Here is a 23,298-nt window from a genome sequence, read left to right on the forward strand (position 1 = left end):
TGAATTTAAAATTCTGGGAGCGTCAGCACTTAGGCTAATTTGCTCCCGTCACATTATACGGGGTCCAGCCCCTTACCATTACAAATAACAACTCTAACGTTGCATAACTAAAAATTTTAAAACCTTAAAATGTTCTGACTTCTGTTAAAAGCTGAGGCTGTAAACGCGCACTCAGCACACAAGGACATAAAACAGGACAACACACAAAAAAATATACTGGCCATAGTGCCAGTCGCCAAAGCCTCGTTAGTCTCTTGTCCAGGGTGCACTACGTGGAAGTGAGGTTGACTTTCGGGCACCTATGTGGAAGGTACCCCTTACACCCCAATGATTATGCCATGTACTGTATCTTTTCTTGGATGCGGTTTCTCCCATGCATTGCTCTCATCATCCTGATGCCATCGTGTGATTGAAATAGGATTGAAATATGGCAGATTTGGGTAAAATAAGCTATTTTAAACCAAAATCATAAAATAAGCAAGCATAACCGTTTCCTGCAGAAATAAGCATTTATAAGCACTTTCAACATTAGTTAAATAGCTCATCAAGGTATGTAATACAAAGTATAACCTTTCTTCTTACCATTAGAAGTCTCGAAAAGAATATGCATTTCCCTTATAAATCCGGGCTCTAGTAATCAAGGACTCCAGGGTTTGATGCCCGGTGGAGGCACATAGTGGTTCAGATCCCACTTTAAACTGCACATCCAAACCCGATTAGCCTTTCTGCACATAACATGGACTTCTAAACAAACTCAAAGTGGAATCGTCATTACTGTTACCAGACATTCCTTTCCTTTTACCAGACTTGTTGTATACGAGGCATCAATTTATCTGCATTTAGAAAATACGTCTTTCAGTTGGAGAAACAGAAAAGTGGAGGAAATATGTCCAGTCCAGTACATGGAAAACAATGAAAGTGCATAAATGTCGTCCATGAAAGAAAAGTGCAGTGGAGTACGTCAGTATTAACACCAACCACATCTGAAACATTTCCTTCTATATACAGTGGAACCCCAATTTTACATTCAACCTTGATGGTCCCAACATAGCAAATTGTTAAGAAACTTTCCTCGGTTTCACATTTTCCCGCATTTTTATTTCTTTTCAGCTTGATCCCCTGAAAAACGTAAAATCGAGGTTCCACTGTAATTGTCAACACCCAGCACCAACATGCACATAAAAAGGGTAAAAGCTACCAGCAGAAGAAAATCATTAAGTACCTTTTCCACTTTTTAGCCGTTCCTTCTCAGTCTTTCGTTTCTTATCACCTGTCAGTCGCTTCACTGTGTTGATCTTCAGCATCTTCTTAGTCTTCAGTGCTATCTTTGCTTTCTTTAGAACCACATTTGCAACTTTTTGTTGAATGGATTTTACTTCCACGGGTTTTTTCAGTGCAGCCCTAAAAATACAACATTGAAAATAATATATTTATATTTATTTTGCTGTAGTTTACGGTTATTAAAACATAAGAAAACTGTTTTTTGTTGTGACGTTTCAGGAGACCCTCCTTCATCAGACATTTATTTTCATTTTGACTAAAGATACAGTTATAACAATAGTTAGCAATTTCTTTTAACAAAAAGAATCCATTATATAATGGATACATTGTTGTAATATAGCAACTTAACTGTAAAAAGAAGCAGTCTGTTTTAATTTTATTTCAGATAAAAAAAATTTTGATCACATTATTTTTTTATTCAAAATTATGAATCCCAAATATCATCAGGTATTTCAATAATTGTAATAACCATAAACTACAGGAAAATAATTCTACAATGCAAGCAATGTGTATATACAAGAAAAACTAATATATTTATAGCATGCTGTTGTTAAATGTTTAAATTAAATTGATATTCAGCAATCAACACAGCAGCATATTTAAAGAAAATATATTTGGGTCTTGGCTCCAAAATATTCTCAACACTAAACAATTATTATAGGCATCATCTACAATTGTATGGAAAATATATATCACCACTATACCCCTTGGATTCAACCTAGCCAATCAATAATCCTTTCCCCTACTTCCCGAACTCCACCTGCCGTGCAGTAAATACTGGTGAAAGTATGTAACATCAGCTACCTATCAACTGTTTCTCTTCTTGTGAATTCATAAAACTTGCTATTCAAAGTTCTTAGCAGACATTAAATACTTGTTTATCCAAAACAATTTTTAATAAATTTTTAAAACAGCACTACAATCAACATTTGGAAGCAAATTCCATGATATGTAACATTGTAAATGCCACTGTAAATTTTAAATGTACTTCACGTGTTTATTACAATATCTTCTGGATTATTTGAAATTATTTTTACTGAAATGGGTATGCTCACATTAAATAGACAAAAAATAAGTTTCTAGTGTACAGTATAATACACTGCACTTATATCTTGCACAAATAGGCACGTAAAAAAAATTTCTTTAACGGGTATTCTACAGACTTTAATGACCACAATGCTGTCACATGACTATCACATGCTATATGGCCATAGGATCTGCGAGGCTAACAATGGAATGTGCAAAGTGGTAATTGCATGTGATTCAGTCATATTTTGCACTACCTTAAAGTGAACTCTTGCAGAGTTTTCCTTTAAAAAACATCATACGGTATGCGCCAAAATATACAGTACTGAAACTCGCGCACCTCGAACGCGCAAGTGCGTTTGTCGATGGGGCATAGCTCCAGCCGCTCGTGTTCTCAGTAGTGAAAAGGAAGTTATAACTCGCTAATAGTGTGCATGTAGTGTTTCTTTCAGGATAAATAAACTCACAGATGACAACAATGTAATGTTCGTCTTTTAATTTCAGTACTGTATATTTTGGTGCATACTGTAGTTGACATGACAGGAAAATATAAGGACATTACAGGACATATATTCTGATGAAGGGAGCGCGTGTTCTCCTGAAACGTCACAACGAAAAACTGTTTTCTTATGCTTGTAATAACCATAAACTACAGGAAAATAATCATAGTTGCACCTAAGAAAATTACTTAATCACAAAATTCATCTCTTCTCTCAATGAAGTTGCCAAAATAATGAGAATTAAGCATTTAGCGTTAATTTCCAGGATATCTAAAGTACATGAAAGTGTTACACGACATTTTTGCAGACTCTGCGAGATACTTGTTTTCTGGAAAAGTATCGGCAGGTATTGGTGTCTAATTTGCACTGATGTTTATACCACCGGTATCATCCAATGACATCAGTTCAGACCTAGGTTAAAAAATAAAATGTCCTCTGCATAATGATACAGGCATATCAGTAAAATGATATATAACTTTACTAATTCATTATTTCTAAATAATATTTATTTAATAATTAAATAAAAGACACTGAAACAAAAAGTCTTCAGGGGACAAGCATTAATTAAGGAGGCAGAGGTGCCCATCCCCTCAGGCCAATGGCACTTGGCCCTCCCCCCACTTCATGTCATAATCCCCATAAATTATTTATTTGGATGGACAGAATGCCTACCACTATCCCGTTACTAAAAGACACCTTTTAAAGCTTTACCGAACACTTTTACTTTATCTGCCCCCTGCTTCTAACAGATTAAATATGGTGGATCTAGTGCCTTGGAACCAGCTAAAGTACATGAATTACTAAGGAAATATATTCTGATTAGCCTCGCCTCATCGCACATTTTTAAACATGGTGCCAAGGTGTAAGCTTTCTTTTTTAACATATACTTTAGAAAAATATATACATGTTGATTTTTATATTATTTTAAGAAAAAATCAACCCCTAATTGTGATGACATGGTCTACACTATTATATCCTATGGACAGCGCTCGAAAAATCTTCTTCAGAGCTAGGTGCCAGCTCTGAAAATCAGGCACCAGGAAATCACCTACTAACAATTGTGCATACTATAAGAAGCTGAGCATCACTGAATTCAAAACCTGGCTAAATCATGTGAGCGTTTAAATACGAAGTGCTTGCCAAGAGAAAGCGGGAAGATGGGGCTGGAGACAAAGAGTAACAAATTGTTACTGATTCTATGGAATGTTCACAACGTTGATAAAAATAATTATTTACACTGTACTGCAATTTCAACTTAGAATCTTCAAAATTTCGTAAATGCAAATTTAAAAAACGGCAATATTACACCAAAACATAACAGTCGCCAGGCTGAAATTTTTAGTCGCCATGGCGACCTGGATTTTTCGAGCTCTGCCTATGGGCACACCTGTAAGGAGGTATATAATTCAATCAGGTTCTTCAAGTGTATATTCTACCTTGATATTTTTGGCTTGGGAACGTTCCAAGAAATCTGAACAAAAATTCATCAGGGTAAAATTTTCATTACATTTTTATTTAAAGCTGAAATGTTTCAAAAACAACACATAAACATAGTGTGCCAATAATTATCTATACCAGCATTTGGTCTCTCATCAATATTTGTTTACATTACATCCCATTACATACCTCAGAATGTATCTTCCCTTTATTATTACACCCGGAGTCATATCTTTTGATGCATCTTCTTCTGAAGGCTTCTTAATTTGGTCTTCTGCTTTACATAAAGGTTCATCGTTCTTCACAGGAGAGTCTTCAAAGTCGTTGGAATCTAACGACGACGTGGCATCCTCTGGAAAGTATTAAATACTTTGAGGTGAACGCACCCACATTTAACAAACCAAATACACTAAATTAACCTAAGTAATTTTTTTCTAATCTTCAAGGGAACCATTTTTAACTATCAAAACTTTAGCAATATAGGTCATGTTTTGGTTCATTGATTTGCTTCGCATTTTGTGCCACTTTTGACTAATTTGCGAAGATGGGGATGAGTGATGATATGATGAAATTGATGAATGGACACTCACAAACATCCATGCCCAGGCCAGGATTCGAACCCGGGACCCCTGGCATCGTAGTGCGATGTGCTTTGGGCTGATTGTGAATGTTGATATAGGGGCTCACAAAGGACTCCTGGCTTTGTACCAATTGTGCTAACCACTTTACCATGGAGCAGTGGCAGCGGCAGGATTAATCATCTAGGGGTGCTGAGGGTGTGCGGAAAGAAATTTAGGGGGTGCGATGCTTAAAATAAGGAAAACATGAAACATGCATGCAACCTTTCAAAACTGGGGGACCAAGGTGCCAAAATGGGGGGGAGGCATGGACAGTTTACTTCCCCTTGGTAGATAAGGTTTAGCATAGTGTGGGGGCAAAAATAGTAAAAGCGGGGAGGGGCACTGCACCCCTAATCAACATAAATTACTGACAAATGAAATTATATGTGTGAAATATAATAACTTTAGATTGACATTCATTTTCCAGGGATGCTCCCCCTGGACATCCATGATGATATGTATTAAGTCTTCTACTCCAAGAAAGTAGTCATACATACAGTGTAAACATTCAGATACAAGTTGCAGTCTTATTGAACTATGTAGTGAAATACAAAATGAAATTATCCTTGTCTTTAAAAACACAATTTTTGAACCTTTTTGAACCCATGGAGAGAATGCAAAGTACACAGCAATTTCATCTTCGTTAATATCCCTTTTACCGCACTATCCCCAACAACGAACTGTAAAATTTCTTCGTGAACATTGGGCCTCTTCCTAAGCCTGAAATGGTACGTTTACTAGACATGTTACTTGGGTTGGAACAAATACACAGAACATATTAACAAGAAAACTACCCTTCACGTTACAACTCACAATAAATAATTTCCCAAGCACGACTTGGTGATAGTACCTTGAAAGCAGCTGAAATTTGTGCTCCACTGTGAGGAAGAACAAATAGATGTAAAAACAGTTTATCAACAATGCAAAAATGAAAAAGGAAAAAACTAACATTAAGCTGTAGGCTGTTGCATACAATAATAACGGTCTTACTTCAATACTTAATATTTAGCGCTCCATATGACATGACATAATATGATACTCTAAGGATTAGTGTTTTCAGTTGAACGTAGGGGGTGCTGAAGAAAATTAAGGGGTGCACAAGCACCCTCTCATGCCCCCCTGGCACTGCCCCAGCCATGGAGCCTGGCGAGTGTGTGAAAAATTACATTCACTCATCATCCCTCCTCCCAAAACAAGCAAACCCAACAGTTGCAAACCTTACGCTTATTCTGGTCAGCGATCAAAGTGCCTTGTACTGACATCGTGTATAAGCTCAATCAGGGAATTGAAGCAACTCGACCTGAGAGCACACACTCCATGTAAGACTATCATCATGAACAAGCTAGGTTGCCAGAAAATAAAACTCTCTTACTTATATGGAGTTCCAACTGGGTAATAATTTTTACAAGTTCCACAGGAGGATACTGAAGGGATTTGAAATAATGGGAATGAGTGTGCAACAAAGTTTGAAATTTTGAGAATCTAATTCATGGATTTGGCAGTCACAGGAAGCTGAACACTGTGCATGTGCTACCTCTTCGACATTTTACTGTACTTTAAGCAGCAATGACGAGATAGCTTGCCCAAACTCAGCATAATGCTCAGTTTAAAGAAGGCAAAGTCTACCCTAAATTCACTCCGCACTCGGAGCTCGTATCGCACATTAACATCGCAAAAATGGAAGATAGATATTATCTACATTTGATGAGCATGCTATATAAGATTGTAAAAAAGTAGACTCTATAGGAACAGCATCTGCATTGTAAATATTGTGTGGCTCAAATGAGAACCAGACCAAAAACCGGTTTGTTACGTCCCAAAATCTAAAACAAACCATGTAAAGTCATCTCCGATGTGGAAAATGGACAGGGTGTCTATCATTTCATAAAAACAAAATTCCCTGACTTTTCCAGGTTATCCAGACCAAGTCATTACGACAATTCTTGTATTTACATGTGTGTAAGAGATGGTCACTATACTTTAGCAAAACATCACACTTACTCAACCATGTTTTTAGAATATTCACATGTTAAAATCAATACTGAGAAGAACAGAAATTGACTGTCTGATGGAAGTATCAGGTGAGATTTTACGAAATACTTGCCACATATTGACTAATGCTTAACAAAGATTCTCTTTTTATAAAAAATCAAAACCATTATAGCATAAATGATACATATTACACAAAAATATAGTAAAATTTAGTAATAATTCATTAATCCTAATATCTACCAAACACAATCATAAAATTGCAATAAGAAAATTGAAAATTTCAATGGCTGCTTAGTGTAGTATATTTAGTTTAGTTCAGAACATGATCCCTTTTCTAGAGTATTTGCTACAAAATTTTTACTGTAACCACTGGTAATACTCAGTACATCAAACTGAAATGTAGTTTCCCACAACCAATTTATAATTTCTTACCTTGTCCTATTTTTCTTTGTTCAAAAAAACTATTTTTAGCATGCTACTACAAAAATATTGATTTTTCCAGAAAAATAGTAAACTTCCCTGACATTTCCAGAAAAAATAAATTCCCTGATTTTTCCAGGTTTTCCAGACTGGTAGACACCCTGTATACTGAAGTAGTGGTAAATGATCCAGGGTTTCATATAAACAGCATGTCGTCGCATTTCATCAAGAGTCCTACTGGCGCAGAAGAGAAAGGAGTGAGGAGTTTGTCTGCTACGATTTTTCTTTATGAAATTCCCTGACATTTCCGGGTTTACCAGTCCAAAAACGAAATTTTTCCAGACATGTTTACCATCATGATTTATGCTTTTGAACCTTGTGTTTTTCAATTAAATATATAATCAATTAATTATTATGAATATTCACTTTCACAACTTTATTTCTCGCAAATTTCATTCTACACACACAAGAACATGTGAAAATTTGAAGAGCAAAATGTAAAATTACAATCGGCATCAAATGTATTGGGTGCTACAATCACGTGCATCTAGCCTTCAGGCTAAGGTAACAAAGGTACATTATTTCACCACTAACAGATCTCCACAATATAAAAACAACAGAAAAAGTTCATAAACCATACACAATTTTCCATTTTCTGGCAGATTTATAGTGTCGTAGAAAATGCTGCTTTCATGCTTACATTTATAATTACACAGCTTCTGGAGAAATTGTTGTTGCATATAGGAATTCTATAGGAAATGCCAACAAGACTAATATCTATAAAATAATACACGATAACCTCATCTTCAACAACCTTTCAGATTATGATCATATTGTCAATGTACTTTAGTTATCAATCTGATATCTGTACTGCAAGTTTTACTTTGATATTCTTTCTAATATCTAGTATTATAAAAGTGAAAATTTATTACAGATATTAGAAGGAACCATAATTTTGCACAAGACTGAGATCATAAGAACGAAAGAAACTGAATCATTTTTGGGACTGGAATTACAAGAACTGAATCGAAGTGGAAGTGAACTGCTTGTTCATTTTGCAATGCTTTCTCTTGCAGACTCCCAAATGCACGTAAATTCCAGACAATCTGCAAAATTCCATGACATTTCCCTGACAAGCCAAATTCTCTGACATTTCCCAGTTTTCCAGATGCATAGAGATATTACGAAATACTTGCCACATATTGACTAATGCTTAATAAAGATTATCTTTTTATAAAAAATCAAAACCATTATTGGATAAATAATACAAATTACACAAAAATATAGTAAAATTTAGTAATAATTTCTCTTGCAGACTCCAAAATGCACGTAAATTCCAGACAATCTGCAAAATTCCATGACATTTCCCTAACAAGCCAAATTCTCTGACATTTCCCTGTTTTCCAGATGCATAGCAGCCCTGAATTAGTGACTCCAAAACAATTTATGTGGTAAAACTTCTGTAATGCACAAAATGTATGTATGCTACAATGCAACAATGTTCCGTGACATCATTTATCTAATAAATAAATAATAAAGTAAGTGTTAAATGGATGGGTAAAACCTGCAGTTTATACACAAAATGTTCACGATTATATAAAAGAACTCCAATAATATTTTAAAAAAATAATACTCACTTTCTGTTGTTGTATCCTCTGACAAAAGTAACTTAACACGGAGTTGCCATGTCTGACCAGGGGAACTTCTTTGGGTACTAGTGCTCTGCACTTTTGTAATGCTTGGTGTCTTGTGTGTTGAAAATCTTAAATTCTCCCTTTCAACGCCATCACTTTTCTCTGGCGTCACTGCTTCTGAAGAAATAACTTCTATTTTGTCAAAGTCCTCCACTGAAGGTCTACTCTTCGCTCTTTTCCTGGATCTAGTTACGCTGCGTTTACTTTCAGGAGGAGTTGGCTCCTCACACGTTGATGTCCGCTTCCTCTTCTTTGACGGAGGTGTGTGAACCAGGGCCTTCACTTCAATTTTGCTCAAAGATAACATGGACTCGCTCCTATCAACTTTATTGAAGTAATTGAAAATGCTGTTTCTCTTCTTCGCGTCCTCAGGCGATTTCATAGTTTGATCCTGAGTTGAGCATGTTTCAGTGTCACTGTCCGGCACAATATTTGACTTTGGTTTTGACTTTCGTGCAGGATTCTCGTCTTGGAAATCGTCGTCGCTCTTTGCTGACGAATCGGTGACTCTCGTTTCTTTCTTCTTCCGCTTCTTCACTTTCTCCACAGCGTTTCCTTCACCCGCCTCACTCTCACAACTTGCCTTTGGTGTCGTATCTCGATCGTCTTTTACCTTCTGTCTCTTCTTCGTCTTTGGTTTCTTCACGAACGACTCATCGCTGAAAGAGGTGTCATCGCCAGGATCTGCCGATTTGGCCTTCTCATTTGAACTAGCGGTCGAAGACTTCCGGCTGGACATTAGGAACTTAAATGCATCCTTTTTCCCAGTAGTGCTGGGTGAGGTCACCTCACTTTTACATGGCGTTGAATTCAATTCAGGCAAAGGATCACAATCGTTGGGAATTTTTTTATAAGTTCCTTCATCAGAACTAGAACCATGACTGTGGATATCGTTCACCTGAAGAGCTCTTTTACTAGATTTCTTGGCAGTCGACGATCGCTTTTTTGACACTCGGACATTCACAGGCTTATCGTCAACTTTATTCTCCTTTTGGCTATCGACAAAATTCTCATCAGAATCCTCCACCTGCTTGTCAACTGTTTTAGCAACTTCACAATCACTTACATTCCCATTTTCTTTAGGTTTCACCTTTTGTTTCACCCCCTTTTTATCCGACTTGCACTTTCTTTTAGCCTTTGCACTTGTCTTAGCCTTCGGCTCTTCCGCTTCTGGCGGTGTCTTGGAACAAGCTTCATCCGCCGACTCCACACACGGACCATTACTTTTTTCAGGTTTATGAACTTTTGATTCCTCACTACTCAGACGCTTCTGTTTCTTTGATTTCCCACTCGAACTGGCACTGGTCACTTCTCTCTCTGCTGACTTTGAGTTCTTATCACTTTGAAAGTAATCGAACAAATCACGTTTAGCAGGCACTGTCTCTTGCACTTTAGCATTCAAGTGGAAGTAATGTGTTATATCCTTCATGGCAACAGTTTCTGGAAAAATAAACGGAAAAACAATTAATGAAACAAGCACCATATCCAGGTGCACATATTAAATGCACACACACTCAAGTATCAAGAAAACAATTTGATACATTACTAATATAATATGCTAAAGTTCTCCCCATTATTTATTAATATACGAGGAGCATTTCAAAAGAAAGGGCCAATTATTTATAAAAAGTGACTGGCAACAATAACCGGATCACGCCTGCACAGTAACATCAACTTTTCCATTGGCGACTGTGGTGAATCGAGATTGTAAATTACATATTTATCCAGGTCTCGCCACATTCTTTGCTCCACCCTGTATGTGAAAAGGAATTAGGCCCGCTGCCTTGCGATTGTTTCCGCTCAAATAATTTGTCTGCTCCCAGAAGCTCGTTCGAGACTGACGCTGCTGCCACCTGTCGGGGCAGATTTTCCTTGTTCCGCGAGTTGGAAGTACACTTCCTGCTGCAACCCAGAGAGAGTTACCTCGTGTGCAACAGGCTGCCTTCCTCGACGTGATAGCCACCCGAAACAATGCGGCGTGACTCGGCCAATTTCCCTGAACATCCGGGATTCATCAGGAATATGTTCGAAGCTTTCTGTAAAGTGGAATCAAAGGTGGGCTGGTAAAATAAGAAGTTAAACTAAATGTTTAATTTATTGTCTTAGTATTTTGGGTTTAAGCAATCTCACAAAGTCCTCCCCCCCCCCCTTTTATCAGATTCAGGATAGATCACGAGGAAGCAACAATGATCGTTTATAGTATGAGGTTAATTCCTAAAGTATGAGAGAGATGATTGTGTGTCAAGTTATCATATATATAAAAGAATGTTGGATCTTAGAAAGTGCAAATGATCGACGTAGATCGTCGTTACAGATTATTAATGTTAGCATATCTTAAATCTTGTGTGTGTGTTGTTAAAGTAAAGAGCAGCTTGAAAGCAAAGTTATAAATGTTACAAACACACTTGTTATTGTTATTTAAATGATGAGAGATTAGTATCTTGACGTGATTGTCTATTTTGTTCAGAAAGGTAGTGTTACGAAAAAATCCATGACTATATTCAACAATTGCGTTTTCAAATACGACTTTAAGCAATAAAACCAAATATTCTGAAGATTAAATATCTTTATTTTGTTGTACGAGTTTAGGGGTGCATGACACCAATTAGGATTAGTTTCCCCCTTCCTTTTTGTACATATTTTGCTGTGGGAAATTTCTGTGAACAATTTGGTTTCTATTCCAGGGTCGTATATGCGTTATTTCGTCGGGAGTGGGACTAGACGAGCCCAAAACAAACTCCCGACCAATTAGCGCTATACGCAAGAAGGACCGGATCAGACGCACGTAACTAAATTTAAAAACTGGGTATTAGTAGTTTGTGCGAGTTGAAATTATTTTAACTTTGCCTATGCTCGACCTTTTTTTATAGGTTAGTGGATATCTTTTTGACTGGGAATATTATTCTCCTGCCTTGGTTGAGATATTGCGTGCATAATAGAATTATACAAGCAGGAAATATTTTGGAAGGGCTAGTTCTTTATTTTCAGTTGGATATCCTAAGATGCACATACTTCCTAAAACAGAAAAAAAATACTAAAATGTGACGGATTGCAACTAATCAACATCGAAGTATAGCAACACATCACAAACTATATGGTAGCAGGCAGGGCCACGTTCTATGAGGTGCTTTCAATCCGGATGTGGATTTTCCGATTTTGACCAACGGTAACGAGTTCAGTTTAACAGGTTTGCAGTGATGGTTGTTTTTTTGTGTGTGTGTGTGTGTGTGTGTGTGTGTGTGCATCGAATTTATTTCTGTTGGGTTGCTGCCTGCCGATTTGCTTTTGACGATATGCAGCACGTGCCTTGTTTACCTAATTTATGTGTCTAATAGATTTTATTTTCAGGGTTCCAATTTGTTAAATTTCATTTGTAAGTTTCTAAATTTGGTATGACTTGAGATGTCCGGACGGACCCCTCTCCGATTTTCTTCATATTTGACATAGTTACTAATTGAGGCCTGGTAATCACGAATCTGAAGTTAAAATTTGTTGGAAACGTCTAGATATTGCAAAATAATTGCGAACCATTGGCATGTGGTTAGGTTAGGCAAAGATAGTTAAAATTTGGTGTCGTGATAGTATCAGGAATATATATATTTGCTTGTGAAACAAAAAAATTTGCGAAAATAGACGGTTTCCATTCTGAATACTAACGCCTTATTTTTTGTTATTTTGCAATTTCTAGACGTTTCCGACAACTTTTAACTTCAGATTTGTGATTAGGAGGCCTCAATTAGTGAGTATGCCAAATATGAAGAAAATCTGAGAGGGGTCCGGTCATCTCAAGTTGTTCCCTAAATTTTTGTGGGTCCCTCAAAAAAAAATCTTTGTATTTTGTTGACCTTCTGGATATCATGGCTCATATTTTTGAAACTAGTTTCAAACTAGAAACTGAAGTTTTCCAAAACCTAGTTAAAGTTTGGCATAAAAGGATAACCAGATATGATCCCCACCGTCAGTCTGTTAAATTTAAACCAGGTGATCTGGTTTTATACAAAGTCTGTCCAAATAAGTAATGACTTAAATCATGTTGGTGCTAAGTTAATGGAACTATGGGCAGGTCCCGCAGATATTTTAAAATGTTTAGGCTTTTAATTAACACAGAAACTGAGCTCTTTCTTCGAAAAATGCATGTTTTGCACCTTAAGGCAGGGCATGAAATTTCAAGTTTGAAGTCAGTCGCCGGACTAAAATCTTTGGTCGCCAGTATTTTATGTTGATAAATAATAAATATATGAGCAATTATTAAAAAGTTAGGAATTAATGTTTGTGTAGCGCTGTCGTTCTGCACTGAAGTACCACTTATCAATCGCAGCTGCTAGGTCAAACTCTGACAGGGAGGACGGGGAGGTCCGTTTACGAAAACTTTGAGCAAATCCTCCAGTGTCTCAGTCTTCAGAGAGTTCCTGTAAGTAGTCTTGAGTCTGTTGTGACAGTTGAAACCTCCCTCACATGAGGCTGTGCTCATTGGTAGAACAGCACAAAATGTCAAAATCTGGAGCAAATTGGGGAATCTTGCTGAACACTCTGCACTGTGGATCTTCTCCAGCGTCTGATTCAAAGCTGGAGAAGGAAACAAAAGTTTGTATTCTGTCCATTCTGCTGACAGAACATCCATTTTCTCATTATAAAGGCTCGGGTTCAAGTATATGTAGAGCTTCTTTATTTCTTCTATCCCAAACTGAAGAATATTTTCTTTGGGAAGCCAACCCAAGGTGTCGAAAACATGCAGAGATGCAATCGCATCTGTTGACATAGACGGCAATGTTTCTGTGATGTACACCTTCGCATTGTTAATTAAGTTTCCTCTAACAGTCTGAAACTCTTGCACATCCCTGATCTTCCCTGAAATGGATACATGGTCCAAGAAATCTTGTTCGCTTGGCCCAACATTAGATTCCAGGTCAGCCAAAACTGAAATACAGTGTTCAATTCTTATTTTCAGAGATGAAATCAAAAGATTCTTATTTTGTAGTGCCACGCTTAAAGGGTTAAATTTCCTGTAAAAATCCAAAAGGAAGTACAGAAGCTTAACAAATTTAAATTGCTTCAAACTTTTCAGCAAATCCTTAGCTTTAGCGCCATCATTGCCTCTTCTATGGGCCACCTGTTCAAGATGGGTCACAACAGCTTTCCATGATTGCAAGAGAGCTCTTATTGCACGTTCTTTGCTGGCTAACCACCTAATAGTGTGGATATCACTCAGTTTTAGAATTTCTTCTATAACTTCTGCCGTTTCTCTCAAGAGGTGAAGTCTTGAAGCGTGTTTGACACACATTTGAATAAACGAAATTTTAGTCGCCAGCCCAAAACTTTTGGTCGCCAATGGCGACCGGAAATTTCGCGCCCTGCCTTAAGGCTTATCATTCTCGGGAGGTGACTGATTTGGATGATGTTCTTTCAAGAGCCGGTTCAGATGTTGCCGCTTGTCTTTTCAATTTAACTTCTATTGATGAAATGTCTCCTATGGAGCGAAAATTTCATAGCACTCCGCCTTCTGATGAAAGATCTATGGATAATATAAAACATGGGTTAATCACGACACATTCTGATAGTCAATTGGGTTCAGGCACCAATGTTAGAGGTGGTAATTGTAATATTACTAGTGTACCTAGGCATAATGTACAATGCCGCTGCTGTTCCAAGTGGGGGCATGTTCACGTTACTTGTAGAGTACGTATGCCTAATGAGCTTCAGCACAATGTTAGACAATAAGAGCAGTTAAGTTAAATTTGTATCTATAACATAAAACATTGTATTTTAGCTTAAGAAAGAGCTTACTGCTTTCATTCAAGCTACAAGCAGGATTTTCCATTTTTCACAAAGCCAGGTTTGCTGTGTAAAGCAGAGATGAAAATAACCTTTTACAAACTTTTATTTCTGAATTTCTAATCAGCAGTAAACAATTATGAGGAGGGCCTTGGTAGGTCTCTTTCACCTGATTTATACTGAAAGGTTCAGATACAGGAATTTACGGAGAATGCCCTGATTGTCTCGAAGATTAAAAAATGTAACCATACAAAAAAAATTAATACAAAATAGAAGCTAATATACAGATTGAGAAATACGAGGTGTGGCTAGAAAAAAAACGGACTGTTGCTACCTTTGGAAATAAAAAAACGTCGCACGGAGTGAGATCCAGCGAATAGGCTGGATGTTCTAACACTTGGATCCCATGCTTGGCGAAAAAAGCCTAGACTGACAATGCTGTGTGGGCAGGAGCATTGTCCTAATGAAGAATCCATGTCTTGCTTTCTACAAACCAGGTCCTTGTCATCTTACTCGCTCACGAAGGGACATCAGCACCGCAATGTAATAATGTTGGTAATTTTGCAATAGCTCGAATACTTAAGTGACGATCTTTTCAAATCAATTCACCGACATTTGCAGTGTTTGATTCAATTTTTGATGTGCAAGGCCATCCAGGACGCGAGTCGTCCACGATCAGTTCTCTTCCACCTTTAAACCTTTGAAACCACTCAAACACTTGCATGCGTGAGAAACACTCATCTCCTTACACTTCCTTCATCAAACTGTAAGTTTCTGTGACGGATTTTCCGAGTTTCATAAAAAACTTCACATTGATGCGCTGTTCAAATTTCACACAACATTTTTCTGACGCAGCACAGATGTACGGTTCACTTCCTCCACAAGCTACAGCAGAACTGAGTGCCGCGCACCCTTGGAAATCACACACTCGATAGGCAGGATATCATGTTATACACTCATGCACCGCTTGACCTTGACGTGCCTGTCGTTGGTCTACAGCAACATCAATCCAGTTTTTTTCTAGCCACACCTCGTATTACTCACGGTTGTATAGTTCAGAGCTGTACTTTTAACTCTGTAATGATCGACACTAAAAAGGCCATATATTTGAGAGCTCTCAACACTTAAACAAGACTCACTATCGAAAGCACTTATAATCTTCAACTTCTGGTTAGCACTTCCTCTTCATTACTCCTGTCTGTATCCTTAAAAAGTTGCCGTAGAAGCCACCTCTCGCTGATCCATCACACTACAAGTCTTTTCATCTTTCAAGCTACGTGTTCACCATTCGTGTTCTCATTTTGGGCTCGAACTATCATGCCTTTTTGTGTCTCACTGTGACATCTAAAAAATGTCAACAGCTCAAACGACTGCAAACTTTTCGCGTTTTTCCAGCAACGCGCACGCGAACATCAACCGCAAAGACGAGACGCTGTAACTCTCTCTCGCAGACTGTTGCAACAAACCCACCCCGAAATTCACAAGCGCTTATTTTCATTGTCTTTGGGACTCAGTTCTTATTTAAGAGGGGAGTGGAGCCTTTTTCATCCTCATTCGTTCCGAAGCATAAGCCCTACAACAATCGGTTAAATATGTATCGAACTGTAGAATCTTTTCAACTGTATCTGCTGTGGCATATTATTATTTCCAGTGTGTGTATATATATATATTTTTTTTTTCTAACCTGTTCTATATCTTTTCTTCCTTCTTTCTTCACTAGTTATATAATTTTGGTTATTTTATTTTACATGTATACTCCCTGGAGACTTTGTTTTGTTGATGGCCGCGGTGGTTCAGTTGGTAACACATCTGACTACCATGCTCAAAAGGTCCCGGGTTCGATCCCCGGCCGGTTCAAATCCAGGAACTTTTCTAACGTTGGAAGCGCCACTGGCACCCACCCAGCGTCGAATGAAATGGGTACCTGGGGGGTAAAGGCAGTCAGGGGTGTGATGCTGATCACATCACCCCCACTCATGACCCGATCAAGAAAGTGTGTGGCGTTACCCCCTATATGCCTTCATGGCATGGTGCTAAGCACAGGGGAGCACTTTACCTTTTTTTGATGGTGTTGTGCCTATTAGCAGTTATCAGTGCCCGGTTGTCACTAGATTCTGCATGCTATGCTGCATTTTTCCACCTGTTTTACTTGCCCCTGCTATGGCTCTTATTCAGTACTGCTGTACGCCTTTGGTTTAACTGGTATACTGCCTTGCAAATGGAAATTGAACTTGGAATGAACTTCTTGGATCTCTGGATGCAACTATATTATGGTGATCATGGATTGCACCAAATGGTTTTCAGAATACAGGTACGTCTCGAAGAGTGTCTTCAGTGTGGATATTGGATCATCTCCTACTTGCTGCAAATGTGCATATATTTATCGCTACGACTAGTTGTTGCTTTGCAACTTGGCCCTGCATTCTTGGCCATTTGATGTTTTGGATTTGCCCCTTCCTTGTGTGAAGGATCTTCAGTAATGTGAATTGGAAGTAACTCAACTGTCTTGTCTACTTCGACGTGGGACGCACGAAGCTTGACTGTTTCCAGCACATTTCTTGTATTTCTCTTTGAACGTCACTTCTGCATGGATACTTCGCAAGATGAAGCCGTAATTGAATGTTTACTTTGATGCAGGATGTGCGAAGATGATGGTGAGAATGATTGAATCTTCATGTCTTCAACCTTCGATGGACCTTTCTTCGTCGCGTCATGTCTTAATTTGGATTGGATGTCGACCCTGTGTGTGTGTGTTTTTGTGGTCACCGCAAGAAAGTTCTGAACCTTATTTTCATGCAGAAACTTTAAGGTGGACTGGACACTTCTTTTTCAGGTGGATTGTGCTTTTTCTATGCTGTTGGTATATAATAAAACCTAGTTGTTCTCATTTTTGAGCTTTTCCTTTTTTGAAATTGCTCCAGGAAAATAATCTTTAATCAATTTATGTCATAGGTGTAATCTTTCAGATTTTTCATGATATATTCACTTGTGAGTGGTATTCCAAAATTAATTTATTTACAAGACCGACGTAACAATCATATTTTCGATAGTCAGCTGTTGGTTATTGTGCTAGTTAGAGCATGTTAACATGGCTGCGCAATTACACAATCCTGCCAGTTGAGAAGTATAATCTGCTGTCTCGATTTCATAACGCCAAACGTTATAATGCTGACGAAATTTACAGAGAATTGTGTGAAGTGTATGGTTCGATGTAATGAGTGAATGAAAAGTACGGCAATGGTGTCTTGCGTTCACACCCACCACAGGAGAAAAATTCAAGCAAACTCCATCTGCACGAAAAGTCAGGGCAGGGCAACTGTGTGCTTCTGGTGGATTTCATGGAACTGGGGAAAACAATCACATTGCAGGTGTACTGTGAAACGGTATCAAAACTCTGACGTGCCAAACAAAACAGACGATGTGGAATGCAGCGCTCAGGGACTGTTCTTATCCATGACAACGCTAGACCACACACTGTTGCCCTCATCATTCAGAGGTTCGAATGGGAACTTTTTGATCACTCCTCGAATTTTTAACTTCTTCCTGCACCTCAAAAAGTGGCTTGAGTCTCAACAATTTGAAGAAACTGATGTGTGGGAAACGGTTGTGTTGAATTGGCTGTACTCCCATGCAGCAAATGCAGAGGATACAAAAAGCTTGTTAAACGGTAGCCAAATTGCTTGGAAAATAATGGTGACTATGTTTAGAAATGAAGTGGATACGTAGAAAGAGACAAAACTGAAACAAATTAGAATGCCAAATAGCAAAGATTCCAATGAATCGCAAACCCCATACGTGTTTGTACCTCTAATACAGTTTGTACACTTCTTTTCTTTTCTGATATAATCAATTGCCCCTTATTTTTTAATTGCACCTCGTACCACACATTATTACAGTCATGAATGGATGGAGTCCAAAAAAAATGGACATTACAAACATACCAAAAATTAGGGAAAATACTTTCTCCGCCACAAAAATGAATAATAAACAATAACACCACCATTCTGTGGTAAATTTATAAACGCCATATTACTTTGATTGCCATACAACAGAGTGCATAAATATCATGGTTCTTATTTTAAACAATATTTTTTGATGATTTTTTTATTTAAGTCAGTTTCCAATTTTGTTTTAAAACATGCATAAAATTGCTTGACTATTTTTCAGCACTGTACTTATCTATATATATATATATATTTAGGTAGCTGTTCCACATGTTTAATAATTTTTCGCAAGTTTTATTGGAGTATTAGGAAGTGCTTTAAAATATTGGAAACTGTTGGAGAAACTAATGTGCACAGTAAAAAGCTTCACTAAGTTTTAGTTACTAGAGAAATTATTATTTTCCTGTAGTTTACAGTTATTACAAGCATAAGAAAACAGTTTATCATTGTGACGTTTCAGGAGAACACACGCTCCCTTCATCAGACATTTATTTTCATTTTGACTAAAGATACAATTATAACAATGGTTTGCAATTTTTTAAACAAAAAGAATATATATGGATGTTGTCAATGTTACATTGTTGCAATATAGCAACATCCAATATATAAGGGATTCTTTTTGTTTAAAAAATTGCTAACCATTGTTATAACTGTATCTTTAGTCAAAATGAAAATAAATGTCTGATGAAGGGAGCGTGTGTTCTCCTGAAACATCACAACGATAAACTGTTTTCTTATGCTTGTAATAACCGTAAACTGCAGCAAAATAATTCTACAATGCAAGCAATGCGTACATACAAGAAAAACTATTAAAGAAATTATGACATGAAATGTGATAATAATAATAAATTTATTTACGAAGCGAGTGAGGTTTCAGATGCCACCTAACACTAGCCAATGTAAGGTTACATGTACGATAAACTGCATATGGAGCAGTAAGCTACATGTAAAATAATAGATATATACTTGTAAGTGTGTTTCAACGAAGTGTTTAAAGACAAAATAATAGGTAATAATAAAAATACAATTTCATATGGTAACTTGATACCTTCAGTATGTACCCGCGACTGATATTGTTCCATTAACAGTAAATGTAGCTTGAACAAGCAGGCTTGCTTAGGTTACAGTCAACTCGGACACAAGTTTTTGCAGATTTCCATGCGAGGCTTGAAGGGGATTTTATGCTTGAGACCAGATATTAAGTCATAAGGTGTATAAAACATTTAGGGGAATTACTTTCCTGCTAAGAACTCTAAAACCTGACACACCTAACCTAACAACGAAAGGATCTAGGGATATTTTATCAATGCTAAGAGCTTAAAACTGACCTGGCTAACCCAACAAGGACAGCATGTAGAAACAAAATATCCCTTCGCATCCCATGCACGTGAAGTACATGGCGGCAGCTGTCTGTATCCATATAGTAACCAAATGGCTACCCACAAGTAAAGAATCATGTAGAAGTATACAGAAGGGAAATTCGTTCTCTCAAAAACATGCAGTATCTAATCACTAGACTCTGAAGTATGCGTTAGCAGACATAATTAGAAATTGAACCATGTAAAAATTGCCTGTGCAATATGATAAATTCGGAATTAAACAATTGAAAATTGAGTCCATATATAATTTCAAAGGTTGTTTAAAATGCTCTCCAATGAGCCACAAATAAAATCTTTTAACTACAATAGCAACTGAGTTATGACCATTTAAAATTGACAAGACACTGTCTAAAAAATAAAACTCTCCCTTCCATAAATTGAAAGCTCTCATTACTTTGAGGCTGGAATTTGGTATCTATGTTACACCCGTTGCAGAGAACTTATGTGCAAAAATTCAGGAAAACTGGAGAGGATAGGGTTGTGGATTTTGATTCATTGATCTGTTTTATTTTACTTCGCCTTTTGTGCCACTTTGCAAAGATGGGGATGAATGATGATTTCATAAATAGCCAGCCCCATGAACCATGCATGGCAAGGTTCGGGTAGGCAAACATAGTTAAAATTGTCATGTTCTTGCAAAACAACGGCGTGGTTGGAAACACTGCCCGGGGGTTACATCATCGAACGCACGCAACATTTGGTTCATGTAGTGGAAGGACATAGAGGCAACAGCTTTCGTGCATTGGAGACACATTAATCTTCAAAAATACATGATTTACCGGCGAAATAAATTAAGCGATGGGAAAAACACTTCCACGACCTTTCAAAAGTGTATGGAGAGTCAGTTCGGTATTTTCTCCTTTAAATTGAAGAAATACGTTTTGCAGATATCAAAATTTTACCCCAGAAAACTGTTGGGAGCAATTAATTGAGCAGGAAATAAAATAATGTTTCCTTATCCCAATAAAATATAAAGGAAAACAAAACTGAATTGTTAATGACAGGAAAGCCAACGCATTTTATGCAGTAGTATTCTAGTTGAAACTATTCCATATACGTACAACACATCTACCAGAAAGTGAGAAATGGTTTATAAATAGCACATTAATGTTGTAGCAAGCTTGAATAGATTACTATCGGATCCTGCCACAAGCCTTCCATCTGATTACAAATAAAATGACAAATGAGAATTATAAAATTGTGCGGAATTAGGCGGGCATCGTATGACGTTAGCAGCATTCGCCGCTTTGTTACTAACCTTGTACTCCACTTCTCCATGTGAATTTCATTAACTTGATTTTTCAAAAGAGGTATAATTAAAAACTAGTCCAAATATAGGGTGACCAGACATACTCTTTTTAAGAGTAATATACTCTTTTAGAGGTTCATATACTCTATACTCTTTTCAATTTGCAAAAATCCCCAAATATACTCTTTTCCTTGCTATTTAATTTCATTAATTATTTTACGCGTAAAAATGCCTTAAAATCCACAGAACGTAAAACGGCAAGATGTCAACAAACAGAAGTATTTACTCCTTGACTCAAGAATTTCCTATGAACAATTTCAAGAGTCATTTTCATATTCCATCAACAAGCAAAACATATTTCAAATTCATTGGAATTTCATGATAATGATTAGGGCTGAGCCGATTGAACCGATGCCGATACTCTTACCGATTCCCACCGATAATGATACTTGAAAATTGCAATAATTAAAATTTGTTCAAAATATTGATCAATAATGGTGTGTAAATATTCTTCTCCAATTATATGCATCAACATACAGTACCAAGAAATTTGCTTTAGAATATTCAAGAATTGCATCAGAATATTAAAATATATATTATGTAGTCACAAAATATAGTTTTTCGTGCAAAATTAGTGTAAAATAAAAGGGAAGCTTTAATTTTGCATAAATTCCAGGATACTTCCATTGTCAAGAAGTCGCGCGGGATTTTTGCGGACCCCGTGAAAGACCAAAATGCCGGAAAGTATAGGCTGGTATCGGTAGCTGAATCCCAACCGATACTTTCCGATACCGATACATCGGAATCGATATCGGCTCAGCCCTAATAATGATATTTTTGAAACTTACTGTGCAATTTCAAAAGCCGTTGAAAAACATCTTGAAGATTGGAGGGAAAGAAAAGATTCAATGATGGGTAAGTGGTGGTCAGTGTGCAAAGATTTAGTACAGGCTGGGTCAAATTTGAAAGTGATTGTGCCTCTTTTAAAATTCTTGTTTACTCTGCCTGGTACAAATGTTGGTTGTGAAAGACTCTTCGGTGTTATTAAAACTTATTGGCGAGAGGGAAAAAGTACACTCCTGGTGTCAACACTCGAACAAGTAATGAAAGTGAAATTCAATGTGAAGAGTTTGGACTGGCAATAAAGAACGATTTAAACATACTCAAGAATGCAAAATCATCCCAGAAGTATGAATGATGGTGGCCATTGGTGAGGAAGTATTTGCAATTAACTAATTACATTACACCCATAAGTAATTTTAATCTGTAGAGTGTAGGCGTATTTTATAGGGGCTATAATAGAAGCAATAACAAATAGCCACCCTTATTTTCGATTTTTTTTAATGTTTTGTGCATGCGCACCTTCAACCTAGACCATACTCTTTTTGGTCAACAAATATCTGGTCACCCTACCAAATATCATTCAAGGAATTAAAATTACTTACAATTATGAAGCATTTATCATGCGAAATACAACCGACGAAACATATTTTGGCGGGAGAATCTAATTGCTTCACCAATTACTTAGAAAATTGTTCATTATCAGCATTTCGTTCCTTAAAACACAATTTAAAATTCCACACACACAAATGAATATGTCAGCACAATTTTCACTCAATCATAAAATCCTAAAGAATTAGTAAAATTTAAATAGAAAATTCCTCAGCGGAAGAACAAACGTCTCAGATATTTATACGTACGACCACAGACTACTCCATCTTCCCATTGTTGCCAAAACAAGATTATGTGGGTGAACTCTCCCGAAATATCACTACAGCGATCTAGAAAAAATCCCTTTCCGATCCAAACAGCAGAAAATTATTTCTTGACATTCCGAACAGTCGGAAAATCCCAAATGGTCTCGGTGTTTTCTGCACTATAGGCACTCTGCTATACGATTATGCAAGACAAAATAAAATAATAACTCGAGGAAAAAAAGGTGTATGAAAAGGTGGTTTCAAAGGGGCAAACAACACAAAGTCTA

The 23,298-nt window shown here is 37.1% G+C and overlaps 1 protein-coding gene across 1 annotated transcript in view; it reads right to left on the reverse strand.

Annotated features, from left to right (window-relative positions):
• The window catches only part of elg1 (enhanced level of genomic instability 1), a 56,488-nt gene extending 33,477 nt beyond the window's left edge, over positions 1-23,011 (reverse strand). The window contains exons 1-4 of the mRNA XM_083136605.1: positions 22,760-23,011; positions 8,914-10,410; positions 4,434-4,596; positions 1,223-1,401 (exon numbers count right to left, since the gene is read on the reverse strand). Coding sequence (XP_082992731.1) covers positions 1,223-1,401; positions 4,434-4,596; positions 8,914-10,399 — 1,828 coding nt within the window. The 5' untranslated portion in view covers positions 10,400-10,410; positions 22,760-23,011. The remainder of the gene's footprint in view (positions 1-1,222; positions 1,402-4,433; positions 4,597-8,913; positions 10,411-22,759) is intronic.
• Between the last annotated feature and the right edge of the window lie 287 nt (positions 23,012-23,298).

The sequence above is a fragment of the Lepisma saccharinum genome, chromosome 15 (genome assembly GCF_977018435.1).
Source record: "Lepisma saccharinum chromosome 15, izLepSacc3.1, whole genome shotgun sequence".
Lineage (NCBI taxonomy): Eukaryota > Metazoa > Arthropoda > Insecta > Zygentoma > Lepismatidae > Lepisma > Lepisma saccharinum.